Source organism: Dromaius novaehollandiae, chromosome 5, assembly GCF_036370855.1.
Source record: "Dromaius novaehollandiae isolate bDroNov1 chromosome 5, bDroNov1.hap1, whole genome shotgun sequence".
NCBI classification, from domain to species: Eukaryota; Metazoa; Chordata; class Aves; order Casuariiformes; family Dromaiidae; genus Dromaius; species Dromaius novaehollandiae.
In genome coordinates this window covers 19,245,623-19,260,947 of record NC_088102.1, presented here as the reverse complement: position 1 = coordinate 19,260,947, position 15,325 = coordinate 19,245,623, and the positions used below count along the sequence as shown (strand labels likewise).

Genomic DNA, 15,325 nt, shown 5'->3' with positions numbered 1-15,325 from the left:
TACAGTTTCCAACAATTTTAGAAAGCTGAATTATCTGAACTAGACCTTCTATAGTCTTCATACTCTTCCTAGCAGACATACTGAGTCTAATTCTTTTTCCGTTAAACCAGTTTTGTATCAGCTTAGTCTGAACCAGTTCTACAGGCATAAATTTAAGTTAGTGCAGTAGAAAACTAAGTTTATTATCTCCAGTTAGTCTGCCAGAGTGGGTAAAACCCAAAGGCACAGGTTTTGGTGAAGTGACTTCCAGTGTAAGTTCCAACACATGTAAAAATCAGAATGGCAGTATTCTCCCTTGGATGCATACACATGCATAGATATCTACACAAATTCCAGCAGTTCATTATTTATTAGCTAAATTGGCAGCTTCCTGTTTTGGTGTTAAATATTAAGCATGTTTTGAGAAACTGAATTCTTGAATGATCTGAACATTTACGTGATGTGGTAATACCATAAAAACAACAATGATGTGAATCTGTTGGATAAGTAGCTACATCCTGTAATTCAAGTCTATGCTGTTGGCCTTATTGGGGAAATTTTGCCATAGAAAAGCTCAGGAAGCCATTCTGAAAATGTCAGAAGTCTTGGAAATATTCTCTCTATATAAAATAACAAGGACATTGACACTAAGTTTTACCCTTACTAGCTTTCATTTTCCACTTCAGTCTAAATAGCAAGATAACCCAAAGGCCAGGGTCAGCTATGGTATGTACACGAGGGGTAGGCTTGGCCCAAATCCTGCAAAAAGTGACATAGGTTTTAAGCAACTTAATACTTCATTTCACTGGCACAATGCATTAATTTAAATAAATGCTTTGCCTCTTGTATGGTTGTATTTCAAGACTACTATGTCTTGAGAATAAGGACTTTACTTTTATAGGGCTTCTTTTTGTGAGTGATTCATGTGGACACTGCTGTACTAGCTCTTCCTGTGTAAACATTACTGGAATAATTAGAATAGATTTGTATGTAGTATGGTGTAGCTCTTCCTAACTGTGGTATACTAACAGTGCACCAAAAGAGCCTGACTCTGAAAACTCAGCCCAGTCCTCTGATTACATTAAATGTTTTTTTACCGCCTTATGCCAGCAAAAATCACTTCTCCAGGGCCAGGCCAAAGCAGGGAAAACTGAGACTGGTTTTGACACTTACAGAAAAATGTAGTGACTCTAAACACAATTTGCTTTTACCTCTTTGCATTGCCTTGTAATACTCTACCCCACAATTACTTAAATCAAGCACTGGGATGTTACTGCCTTTTTTAAATGGCATAAGCAGATACTCAAATCAATTCTAAAAAAGCAGCCACTTCGATTCTCTGGTATATCCATCAAGAAGCAAAGTGCTTTAGATCCACGTCCAAACCCTGAATGCTGCACACAGTCCTTAAATGTGGGCAGTGACTGGGAGAACTAAATGGGTAACCCAACAGATGATGCGGAGCAGACTCCCCCTCCTTTCCCTGGCACCTCCGCCCTGCCACATATGCCTGCACGACCCCGGCACAAGGTTAGGCCAGCGTATCTGCACTGCACGAGCCGCTTTCCGCCTCCGAGGCCCCTTCCTGCGTGCTGGCTGAGGACGGGCGAGGGAGTGCAGACGCTCTCCGTGTGGCCCACCCGGCGTTTCCCCTAAGCAGCCAGAATGGCTCCTTTCTGAAATTCTGGTTAACCTGGTGCACTTAATACAGTTTCCTACTTTCTCTGAGAGAAAAGGAATTACTGGCAATAAAGGAGCAGGGGGCTTGGAGATTTCCTATCACTGACACTGGCTCCCCAGAGCAGTCGTGGCTGCGCAGACCCGCATTTGGGTCAGGGTCACCTCCATCCCCACCAGCCCCCCAGGCCTGCCAGGTGACTTACAGCCGCTCTTAGCAGCAGTTAGAAAAGCAGCCGTGAGTCAGTCCTTCGCTGCAATTGCTACATGGGAGGAGAAAGTTAGAAAATAACTGGGCAAGCTCCAGGGATGAATGGGCAGGGAAACCCCTTCTCCTTCCAGCTGAGGTGCTGTGACAGGACGGTCCAGCTCTGGAGAGCTGGCAGGCAAACAGCCCACGCTGAGGGGAAAGAAATTGAAGAGCAAACTTTAAAAAAGCTGTTGCATCCTATCTTGCACTTCATTGTCCCATGGGCATATTAAGCGAGGGAATGGGCTGGGGAGAGGGGAGCTGGAATGTTTTCCTGTGCTGTTTGTTGAGGGATGTTTTTTCAACAAGGCTGAGCTAAAAGGATGGCAGGACATTGCTGCAAGGAAAATAACAAAAAAAAAAAAAAAAAACAAAAAAAACCAAAATAAAACTGCTTGGAAGCTACAGAAACAGCACCCACTTCAGAATTACGTTTTTTCTTGTCCCCAAGCAAAAGAGTTTCCTTTTTTTGCAGATAAACTGTGAAAGTATCGTCCTTCGGAAACTCTTATAACAACAATCCAACCTTGCTAATAAAAGCAATGGGGATGAGAGATGAGGAGAAATTTTTGCTACGACAACCAACTGTCAGAGGGCCTTTAGAGAGCGTTTCTGAAGAACATACCTAAACACTGGCCTTCTAAGAGCCAGTAGCCTTCAGTGCAGGAGCAGGTATATCCCCCTTCAGTATTTATGCAGATCTGGGTGGGGTTACACTGGTGGGAGTCTGAAGCACATTCATCAATATCTGCAACACAGAAGTATATCAACAAAACATTAGAAATGACAACAAGAAGAGACTGTTCAAGTTGAGAGATGCACAAACACAACTGTCATGAGGCTCTGACATAGATAAAATATTACTTCCCACCTCCACCAACACAGAAAATTTCACTGCAATTTCTTCTGACAGAAAGTTCAACCAAAATGAACCTTTACCTGACAAAAAATGTATACTTCACTGGAATCAATTTCCTGAAAATAAAACTTCTTCTTCTTCTTCTTCTTCTTCTTCTGTTTTTTTTTTTTTTTACCATCCTTATTGGTTTTGTCATCTTTGGCATGTTATTACAACCCCTTAGGATGTTTTTGTTGCGGGCTTTTTCCTTTTTTTTTTTTTTTTTTTTTTGCAAAGGAGGTGAATAACATTCCTACATTTATACAAGCCAGGACACTGGAACCTAACTGATTAAAAATGCCTTTCAGAGTCATAAGTTCAGCTTGAATCCCTCCTTGCTCAATCTCTTCCCTGATGTTTCTGGCATCGTATTCACCTCTAGATGTCCGAAATGGAAACAGCCAAAGATAAATTGTGTCATTTTTTCAGCCAACTCAGATTTCTATGTTTTATTTATTGATACCTAAACTACTTTTTATTCCAGCATACTGTGCACTGGCCTTTGCTGAAGTACTATGTCATCTGAGTAATGCTACTCCCTTGATCCCTCCCTGGTTCTTATTAATCCAAACTTTGTTGGATCATGTTTTAAAGCATCTCACAAACACACTGGATTGGAGTATGTGGCAGAGGGCAGGAATTATGTCTCAGTATCTGCCTGCGAGGCACCTAGTACAGCCAGTGACCTGTAAAATCCTACCAGTCACGAAATGATTGATCCAATCAGATCCATCACAGCAGCGTATCTAACATATATAAATAAATAAATAAATACACAGACCTGCAGACATATAAATTTATATTATATATACAGAGAGAGTCTAGACTTCTTATCTTGCCAACATCTTGTATCAGAGCAATTTATGGTGAGAGACAAAGCTGGTACAATAACAAGAGTGGCACAATGAGAGGTAATTAGCTCTGCAGGAAATCTGTTCCCAAGTATTTATTGGCTAGAGGAAAGGTTGGCAAAATGATGGGGGAAGTCGGGAGAGAGGTAAGATAACAAGTCTAGACTATATAGATTACATAGATATGTTGGTCATTTCCTCATGCTTTTCATTTGTTGCTTCTGGGACTGGGTTAAAAAATATGGATCCTTCCTTCATACAGCATATCACACACAAATGGTACTATTGGAACACAGGTATTATCTAACCATAAATTTCATAAGAATGACATTAATGTTTTCTAAATGAAAAAGCTTTCTATTTGTCATGTTCTCTCACTGTTTAAGGAGTGGGATCTTGCCAAGCCTGCTCTTTCCAGTCTACCCCAAGCTTGCAGAAGGAAATATCCATTTTCTATGGTCACTGCTTCCAGTAGTATTAATTGATGAGGCCCAGTGGAGTCCAAAATGAGGGTCAGGGAGAGTGACCCAGTGTAACTTGTGTTGCAGTCCTTACCATGGAAAGAAATCCCACAATGATTTGTCTGAGCCCCAAAGTAAGGTCTAATCATCTAGAGAGCAGAAGAGCTGCTAAAGTTAAGCAAGCAAGAAAGAAACCCTAGAAACCCCACTGACTCCAGTACTAAGGGTTTAATAGATTGTGGTATTTGGTAATTTTGGCATCAATACTGTGGAAGCATCATATGGTATCATCCATTACTGTTCTGCAAGTATGATTTTAATAATAACGAACCTGCTTTTAGTACCTTTCATCTCTAAGATCCTTAGCAAACATAACCTGCATCCTAAGAGCAACTCTAGGCTTTACTAGTACCTGACTTTATTGGGTACCTCTTCTGTGATTTCGGCTAGATGAAGAATTGCCATGAGGTGAACTGGGAAGCAAATACGGTATGACTTAGATCAGTTCTCAGTGAAAACAGGCTGGAAGCTACTGTGCACGACAAGGGATTTGCACAGTGGCAGCAACCACAGTGCAGTTGATGGGCTGAGAATTTACTCTGTGGTAACTCATCTTTGCTCTTTATTTTCCAGTGCCCTGTTTCCTATTTGAATAACATGGATAGCATAATGTCTTTCAAAGTCCAGCCTCTCTCCCTGATTTGTATCTAGAACTATTCAGGGCAAGGCCTGTCTCCTTATATACAGAGCCAGTCCACAATTAGGCTATTTTTATCTGAAGCCCCTCAGTCCTAATACAAATCAAAATCAAACTGTACAATGAAACCCTGCAATGTCCCATTTGATGATAAATAGCAGTGCCCCTGGATTATAACAGGTAAATTCAAGACTAAGATGTTAAAGGACTAGCCTGTGATCACTCAACAAGATAGAAATTGAAAGAAACAAGAACAGGTCACAGAAGTTTCTGACTTCTAGCCCATCGTGCAGCCCAATACAAAATGCCTCCTATTATATTAACATTTATATGTAGCCCTTTCCCAGAAGTTTCATGCAACCCCTGTATTGGCTACTGAGATCTAAAGTAAAGGACTAACCATCATTCTGAAAGTGTTATGTTCTATATGAGACCTCAGAGTCATTTGGAGGCTCTTTCAGCTAAACTCTTCCTTTTTCTATGCTACTCCCAATGTTACTGTCCTAACCTAATGAGGCATTGAACCTCAAAGCTTCCACTAGTTACTGAAGCAGAGAGAGAACTACTGACATGGTCAGTAGCAAATTGAAAGACTTATTTAGCTACCACACCTTTTCTTACCCTTAGAGACAAGACTGGGACTATAGTTGTGAAATTACTTGCAAAAACAAGAAGATTTTAAAGATTGTCCTAATATCTAATCATTTTTTATAAGTCCAGATTTTCCCCAGTGACAAGTAACTCTGTTTGACTGCTTAAAGGTTTCTGATTTTGAGAGAACAGCTATTCAGTACTTAAAACCACTCTAGGGAACGAAGGCAGGGCAGGGTGGATCCCTATTCAAAACTTTCTTGCCTGGGAGTGTTTTGCCAAAAGTGGCCCTGGATGTCTCAGCTCTTCATTATGCTGCTGTGTGCTATCAGATTATCAGTCATCTACATTTTCTCATCCACCATTCCAGTTCTTGTGTTCATATTACTGCCCCCACAGGTAGTTCCAAGGGCAGAAGTTCAGGCATAAGTCCAGACTGAAATTAAATTTGACCAGAAGTGGGAACAATTCACTTTGTTACTTCCCAACCAAATACTGAGAGCAACCACCAATCCAGAACACCACTCTACGCCTCCCAAGAAATACCACCTAGAATGAATAAGGAGCATCATAACTGAAAGTCATGAGTTTTAAAGATCCAAAGCTGCCCAGACTCTGGTTTACTGACTGAATGGGAGAACAAATAGGAGGGTTCTCCATAGTAAGTCTGTCAGAAGCCTTTTCTGCAAGAGCCTGAGCCTGAATACGCCAAAACTAACTGCATCCCTCTCTCTTAGCTGAGATTGTCTGCCTTAAAAAATTTATGGCCGTGGTGATTTGGTCATAATCCGAGTCTAGCAACTTTGGGGTGTGATGTTCTATTTATTTGACTTTTTGACAGAGGTGAGGTGGCTGGGGCAATGGGCTTTCCATTGGGGATTGGAAGGGTGGAGAAAGTGTTTTTTATATTTCTGGCTGGCTGGCTATCTTCTGCGGGATGTGATGTGCTGATGCTTTGTTTTTATTGGTACAGATTGTATTTTTAATGGATGGCAGGATGCCTGGTGCCTGGATAGATATCATTGACAATATCAAAATAAATGAACTAATTGTGTTTAGCATGCAAATTACTGGCTTTGTGTTGGATAATCTGTAAGGGCAAGCAGTCATGTTCACAGATTCTTTAGAATTTAGCCATGTCATAGAACAATGAATGAAATTTTCAATTCATTGCCCATTATTCAAAAAAAAAAACATTAAAAAATTTAAAAGCTATGCGTAACAGAAAAGGGGGCAGCATCTCAATATAGTAAGAAAGAAAATCTAGAGGTCAAACCGGAGGACACTATCACTTCTCAACAGGGAGGCTCATTCTCATCAGAACACATAGTGATCTTTTATACTGACCCTTGTCCACAAGGAATGCACAACTGAGGCCCACACTCATTTGTATCAATAATATTGCAAGAAACCACAGCACGGAAAGAAAACCAACACACTAATCCATTGAATTAAGACCAGACATATTCAATACTAGCCATAGAAAAAAGGATGAAACTGGGAGACCAGAAATGTCAAGAGAGAATTGTAAATGTGGAATTGTTCTGTGAAAGTGTCTACAAGATCCTGAGATCTACTGCTTTCTACATCTGGGATAAGATGCAGAAGATCAAAGCTGGTAGAGATGAGACCTAAAATAGGAACAGCACTCTTATACAAAAGCTAGTTTGCTAGGTATGGTGGGCACATTTGAAAGTGCATTTCAAGGCAGATAAATGCAAGGTCATATATCAAGAGTAAAAAAAGTTGGTCATGAAAATAACTTTAAGGTCATTAAAGACAATCATCTGAACACGAACTTTTCCTGACACAGCATTATTGAAAAGGCAGATGTAAATATGAGAACACTGAGTAGAAGCCGGAAATTGTTCTTACCACTGCATATTACATTAGTAAAATAATTACTGAAATACATTTCTGGTGTATACACTTAAAACAGAGATATTGCAAAGAGATGAGGAAATCTCCAAAGAATAATTCCAAGTCAAGAAAACTTGTTTCATAGCAAAATACTGCTTTGTTTATTAATATACTTAAGAAAAGGTTCAAGTTATATTTGACAGTGATCTACATACACCTTCATGGAAACAAAGATTTTAGCTGGAGATGGTCACTGAAACTGGCAGAAGACAATGTGCTGAGGTTTAGGGTTTAGAAGACAAATTCAAAATATAAATAAGGCAAATACTTTTTCAGCATTACTGATTAACCATTTGAAAAACATAGTAAAGCATATGGTAGATTTTTCCATTACTTTATAGCTTTGTACCTGAACAGTATTTCTTCTTTGAAATACACTCTAGCAAAAATCATGGGCTTATCAGTTGCTGGATAAGATTCTATGGTCTGTGTTACGAAGAAAGTTCGATTACATGGTCAAAGTGGTGTCTTACATTCTTCATTGAATAATTTAATATTGTTTAGGCATTTTTATCTATTTTGATAACCATCACACCTGAGAATTTATGCTTACATCTTTTTTAATTTTCTAGGCCATCAGATGTATCTTGGTTGCTGGAATTCTGAAAATGGGGATAGGAACTTGTAAAGCTCTCCCAAATTACTACTTCTTTGCAAAAATCTAAATGTGCCCATGCTTGATTTTTTCATTGAATTTTTATTTGTACTTTTATTCATAAATTTCTTTTCTTTTAGTGAGCAATGTTATACCACTGACGTTTGTAGCAAAGGCAGAATAATTATGGAAAACTTAGAAAATGTTGATAACATTCTTATGCTAGACAATGTTAAATCATCAACCTAAAGATGTCAAGCATGCCAACCACCTTCCTCTCATGACGCATGGAATGACTATCTTGCTTCATAAAGACATATAAAGAGAGATAATGCAAGTTATTATCATGGGTAATTTGTTGAATCAAAGAGCCCAGAGAGGACCGAGCTGCAGTTTAGGAGAAGGGCACATGCAGGGACTAAGAGATTGTTTGGAAAGCTGAGTGGGTTCAAGAGGCAGAAACCCATCAGACAAGAGGAGAGGGAGCAGAGGTGCTGAGGACATAAAACTCACTGGAAAGAGAGTTTCAGAAACTGTAAGCAAAGAAACTCTTTACCTTTCTCAGAAAAACAGGACTTCGTGTATACACAGAATTGCATCAAAGAATACAGCAGGAAATGAAGTCCTAAAGATTAGTTAATCACTCAGTCTAGAGACAAAAATATCAATGCTCTGCAGCAAAACACTTTCTTGACAAAAGGCTACTTTTAAAAGTTGCTGTTAATTGTATCGATTAATTTATTTTCATATTTGTGAGCATGTGTTTGTATACCACATGACAGAAACAATACCTATGGAAAGCTTACCAAGAAGCTCCACTCCAAGGAGATGATTCACACCTGCCACTACAGGAACAAGGGAAACCATTGCCTTGTTAAATCCAACCACTGGTGTTGAAGGAGGTGGCATCTGTGGCTACACTTACCTCTCTACGAGCGAGGTCCATGTTCAGGGTGCTGTGGCTCTTCCACTCCCTCTGTCGCAGTTCCTGCCCCTGCTAGCTGGCAAGCTTATAACAGTCCTAGCAGAGAGCGACTACAGACAGACATGGACATACCATCTCCGAGCTAGAACCACTTCTTTGGCCACTTTGGCTATCAGAAGAGAAACTTTGCTTGGACTCTGTATTGAAGAGGGAAGCCAATGTGGACAGCAGATTTCCAAGACGATATGTTTTTGGCAATGCGTGCTGTTTCACAGATGGACTGTTACATTTTGTTCTATTTGGAACATATTTAGCATGCATGACTTCCTCTCATAAGTAATGAATTCTGATAATCATGCCACAGATTTCTGTTGGTCATAGTAGCTAGGACAGAGTTTTGTTCTTTTGACCAATGATTGACCAAAGTGCACGTTTTTGCTGTCATGATTACTTGAGAGCCAATAGCACCGTGAGATTCAATGCGCTAGTGCTGAAGATTAATCTGACAAGTGGGAGAGCCTACATCCTACAGAGCGGTTATAGAATTTGCCAAGGAGGCTTTTTTCCCCTTTCTAATAAGAGGCGTTTTCTTTTGGGGCTCTACTTCTCCCAGTGTCTGTATTTTAGTCCCAGTGTGGTACCAGCATGACCCCAGGAACTTGCACTGTTTTCAAGATACAACATTCCTGCAGCAGGCTCAAAGCTGCAAGCTCATTCCAGAACCTCTGTCTGCTCAAACACTAAAGCTCATTCAGTCATTTATAACCCTCAGGGCTCGATTTTAGAATAATACAAAGATTGGATGTCTATTTTTTTATAGGAATAATTACAGGCCAGGACTAAACATCCAAGCTCAGTAACATGGGTATCAGTTCCAAGATTACTTGGACCAGAGCACTTTCCCCAAACTTCTCCCTCATTCCTAATTTGGACACTGAGAATAATTTCCTCAGTAGTAGATTTTTACTCAGTGAAATCACATGTTTTCTCAGAAGCTTTTTTTCTCAAGATAATTACTTTTGATAAGAAAAGGGGAGAAATAACAATGCCACATTCCTAAAGTGCACACTGAAGCCAAATTCAAACTGCTGCTGTGTGGGGGTCAATGCTTTTTTCCAAGGACAACTGTCCCAGCTGAGCTTGGACCCTACCCAAGACCAACTCCCTAAACACCTGTTTAATTGCATATTTCAGTGTCTGAGGACTGGCTGTTGATTGCTGAATTCATTTTCTATCTGCATCCCATATGCATTATGTTAATGGTTGATTGCTAAACAAGGATTAAAGTGTTTTTTCACATAGATGGTCAGCCTGGAAGTGGATGCTAAATAGTGTGAGCCATGAATTTGTAATGCTGCTCATTCTGCCTGGTATGAAAATTGCTCAACATGTGTCACAGGTTCTAGATCTCCTGCCAGCTATCAGAGCATTTCCTTAGCTAGCACACTTTTAACATTACTCAAAGATGATAAACAACAGCTTAACTGTGAAAGGACTTTGCTTTCTGAACACAGGTCTAGTCCTGCTTTTGTGACTGAGATATACAGATAAAAATTTTCCAAGGACACAGAAGTGGTGGCAGCCTCTTCCCTTTCTGCTTAGGACACAGTCATGTGTGTGGTACATATACTCTGCATCATCTTGCCTGATCAGAGGTCCTCCTTCCCACCAGTTCCCAGGCCTCTCTCTTGGTACAAGAACATGTCTAGTTGCTTGGATTATTCCTGGGGCCATCTGAGAGCCTTTGCACAAACGCACAGTTTGCCTGTTAATTTGGGGATGAGAAATGAGACAAACTACTGATTTCAAACCCTCACTCTCAATTACGAGCTTTGCTTAAATGTGGAAACTCCACACAATGGGGCATAGGTGCACTAACTGGATTCACAGAACCAGCCTGATCTAGGTTCTGCACAATTTATAAAATCCATGGTCAGTGTATGTGATTCGGTAATCTTAGTTATTTCCTTGCTGCATGTATGCTCTTCCAGGTAGCTGTGGCATGGCAGAACAAGAGTAATCTGAGTACCCTGCAGGAATAGCGTAAAGATGTGATAGCATCCTACTGACTATATTGAACCTGCTAAATTAGGAGATGCCAAGCAGCTGCTGCTTACATCCATCACCATGGTTTCATCTTCATCAGCACTAAACGTATTTTTCAGCTGAACAAACAATGTTAATGGTGCATTATCCATTCTTCAAAATGATCTCTTTCATACAATTGTACACTACATTGGGATCTGTTAGTGCGGTGGTTAGAGGAGCCAGTGAGCATTTACTGAGACGACTCCCAGCTGCTAGGAGGTTATGTAAGTGACAGTATTGCAATAGAAAAGAAAAAGGAATGCAGTTAGAGCCCGGAAATGCACAGACAACTGAGATATTAAAACATACTTCTAGCAAAAGGTCCTTACAGTTCTTCCTTTGCTGCATGGTGTGAAATAGTCTCATGCAAGGGCTAAACTCTGCACCTCTAGAGAAGGCTAAAAAAAACTTCACAGAGAAGAGTAGAACTACTAATACTAAAGAATTTAACTTTTCTAAGGCTGAATTGTATCTTTTCTCTGCAATTTCATGGGTAGTTTTAAAAGACCTCATAAGAAGAAAAATATTAAAGATATAAAAATTTAGAGCACTATTTATAAAGTCCTTAAACATCTCTGTGAAATACTATTGGCTTCCCCTCTATTGAATTCTATCAAAGACTTTTCTGTTAGGGAACAGAGCATGAGAGAACTAAAAGAGAACTGCTATTCCTGCTTTCATTCCCCAGGGAGCTTTGAGAAATCACTAGCACAAATAGTCCAGCCAGCTGGTTTAGCCAATTGGTGGTCAGTTTACATTTCCTCTAATAAGTGAACTTCTTGACCGTACATTTTAACTGAGTCATTAAGAGCTCCTTTTCCAAGTGTTTTGGCAGGCTAAAGAGGTCTGTGACTGTGAATAGACCACAATAACTAGTAAAGAGGAGAACAGCTCTACTTTTAATACAGCAAAAGAAATTACAGAATCACAGAATAGCTGGGATTGGAAGTGACCTCTGGAGATCATCTGGTCCAACCCCCCTGTTGATCCAAATAGATCCAGAAATTAAAGCCACAACAGAAACAAAGGGGTGCAAATATCCACCTGCAGGGTATAACAGAACCTTTCATTGGAAGGTTTGCTTCTTCCAGTAAAATGCAGCCACTTCTGATGTGTGACATGACAAAATCTTCAACCTTTGCTCAAGAATATTGTACAGACAACTGTGGAAGTGACATATTGGAGCCCTGAAAATACAAAAGAAATTCTAGGTATGCAAAATGTACTTACCCATAGTGAGAATTCAATCTGGATGCTCAAGTTACTCTCATAGGATACCTTAAAATCTTTAATATATATGAAAAAAAGAGGATCTTGTGGATATATGTATGAACATTGAACCTGTATTACAGGGAACTGGAATAGTGATATGAGAGTCATCAGTAACTGATCTCTCACAAAACTTCCACTGTCATCACAAACATCTCATTCAGAAACTGAAATCCAAAGCTCTTTGGCTTAGGGATACAAGAAAGCTCCAGGTGCAGGTGCCATGGCTGTAGCTTGCCTCTCATCCCTTGAATTGTGTGAGCTGAGATCACATACAGTGGCAACTACAATGTTTCATCTTCCTTCAGGAACATAAGGCCTCTCCCCTGAACCTAGCCGATAAAAACAGGGAAAATAAGCTGGTCACATGTAGGGTGCTCGTAGAATGTGTGTCTGGACAGTGGTATCAGTTTATCTTTGCTTTAGAGCTTCCGCAGAGCTGGCTGGTTTTATGTAACTCAACAGTCACATCACTTCTCTGCCCAGACTCAGCCACTAACTCTGCAGGCAGTGGGAGTTACCAGCTGTGCACTCCTTCCTGGGAAGGGAGGGCTTCACACCTCTGCCCATGGCAGCAGCCCTTGCCAGCTGCTCTAGGAGTGGTCTTGATTGTCTATGAAGAGAGTGTTATGCTTGGCCTTAAGGGAGTTGGGGAGCTTATCGGGGAGAAAATCATTTTTCATATTTCATCTGAGTTTTAGATCTGTCCATGCGTCAGCATGCTCTAAAATAGTCTCAAAAGCATCATAAACCCAAAGTAATTCTTGTATAAATGTTAGGGCCTTCTGGGCTCTTTTGTAAGCAAAGAACGGGTAGTGGACAAAAGCCAGTGGAGAAGAAAAATCCTTGAGAATTATCCTCTGCAAATACTGGCTTCCAGGCCCAGACAGCTGTGTCCTCATTACTGTTAATAGCAAAGAGCTATGCATGTTGGGCAACATTCCTCTTTGAGTGTATACATAGCAAGCCATCTATTTATTTATTTCTGCGATGGTGATCATTGGAAAATGTCTATAATCCCTGCTCAAGTAACTGGCTTTAACTTAGATTTGGCATCCGCTGGTTTATAACGATCGAGCCACATCTGCTTGGAATTCTTCCTTGCAATCTGCCAAATATTGCTGCTGGCCAACTGGGTTCCAAACCTTTCTGGATAAATGAAAACTGTGTGGATATGGGAGGTTTACTTGTTCCAGTTAGTGTGTGATGTGGATGTCTATTGGCAATTCTCCTGCCCTCTTTTCTTACTCTGAGTCCATGGCTCTTTGGAAGAAGAGATGTTTCATCTCAAAGGGTTTTTTACCCATTCTCCCTCTCTCTCTCTCTGTTTTTAAATGCACTCATTTACCTTTAATGCATAAATTCAGATAGAAAGTTGCACGATTTGTGACATCCTACGATAAAGCCCTCAAAACATGTACCAGCCTCTAGAGGCAGAGAGTGGTTTCATTTAGGCCCAAGAACTGCCAGTTCTGAGCAGGAGCATGATGGGTTCTGAGTGGTTGTGAACCTCCCAGGCAGGCGAAGATGTGAGCCTGAAATTGCAAAAAAATGAGATGTCTGTCTAACGAAAGTTACCTAACACCGACAGGAGTCCTGGCCCCCAACTTTCAATCAGTAAATCAGTCAACTAATGAACAAGGGCAGACCTTCTTCCCCTGTACCAATCCTGCCATAAAACAGATGTACTGATCTGGATGGTCTGGACTGAATGTGCACTCAGTGAAATTCAAGATTCACTTCACTTCACTGGAAAGTTGAGAATAAAATCCTCCATTTCTGATTATTTTTTCTACTTTACTGTATCAGCTTCCATCCAAAGATCTTACAGCACTTTAAAACCGATGCTAAAACCCAAAGTCTATACAACAAAGAGAACATCACCTCCATTTTATTGATGGGAATCTGAGATGCAGATAAATTAAAAGCTAGATCCTGTAACAGACACAGGCACCTGCACTTTAAGCTCTGCAGTCACAGAATCATTGAATACTAATAAAACAGATGTTTTTCCTCCTCACTGTCCTGAGCTAATTCATATCTTCATACAAGCATCTTCATTTACTCAGGATGCGGCCCTATATTCTTTCTTAACCACAACAAAAGTTTTATCTGTAGAAATCAGAATTCTACTGTAGTCTGAGGTCAAAGCTGATTTTCTGCAAGCTTTTGTTCCAAGCAAATTCAAAAGAGAACTTCTGATTTAATCTGTTTTAGCATAAATATATTTAACTTCAAATGCTTGTACACACAAATTAGTTGTAAACCTTGTTATCAGTGTGGCTTAGCGGCAATATTTTGTGAAACCTCTGCTTAACTTATTAGAAAGTGTTCATTTAGGTGGGAGAATCATTTCATCAGATGCCATACAAACGCAACTAGAACCAGTACTGTCCCACTGAAGCATACAGATCATTATAATAGCTTTCGCTGAAAACTCAACATTTTTATTCCCAAAGCTTCAAGGTAAATCTATCCTCTTTGCACCAGAATTCAGAATTTCCAGCCAGTGCTAAAGGCTGAACACGTCACCAGTCATATTACAAATGCCACGGGGCAGTCCTCTCAGCTCTCACAGGCCCCAGGAAAGCTCAGAAAGATGCATGTTCACATTGAACTTTCCCAAGCCAAAACGGTTCAATTCCGGGCAGCCTGGCCTGAAAAAACACATTCTATTTAGGTAATAAAAAATACAGTAAATAAATAAACAAAAAGGGCAATGTTCCCAACCAGCTGGAAGATTTAATGTCTGTGGTTATTCCTGGATCAAACTCCTTCTCTCACTCTCCAGAAGGCATATCCCAGTAAGTTCTCCATCATATGGGCCTGCTCTTGTGAAAAGCCAAATTACACTTTTTTCCTTTATCATAGCACTTTCCTTTCATTAGTCCATTATGACCACAAGGACTTTGGTCATACTCAACCATGCAAAAGAGCAGGCACAATTTAGAACACACCATCTCCAGCAAAGAAGTGCACCTAGCAAATCTGTTAATATTTCTAATCACATCCCATCAAATACTGCAGACTGCTCAGTTCAGAGGGAATCCCTCCCCAGTTCACAGGAAATGAACCTGGTATGGATCATGTATTTCTGAAGTCTTTTTATGTCCCAAGTTTCTAG

The 15,325-nt window shown here is 40.2% G+C and overlaps 1 protein-coding gene across 2 annotated transcripts in view; it reads right to left on the bottom strand.

Moving 5' to 3' along the window:
* Positions 1–15,325, bottom strand: part of FBLN5 (fibulin 5) — a 53,005-nt gene that overhangs the window by 19,544 nt on the left and 18,136 nt on the right. For both annotated transcript variants that reach the window (XM_026112482.2, XM_064512169.1), the window contains one exon: positions 2,532–2,654. In XM_026112482.2, coding sequence (XP_025968267.1) covers positions 2,532–2,654 — 123 coding nt within the window. The remainder of the gene's footprint in view (positions 1–2,531; positions 2,655–15,325) is intronic.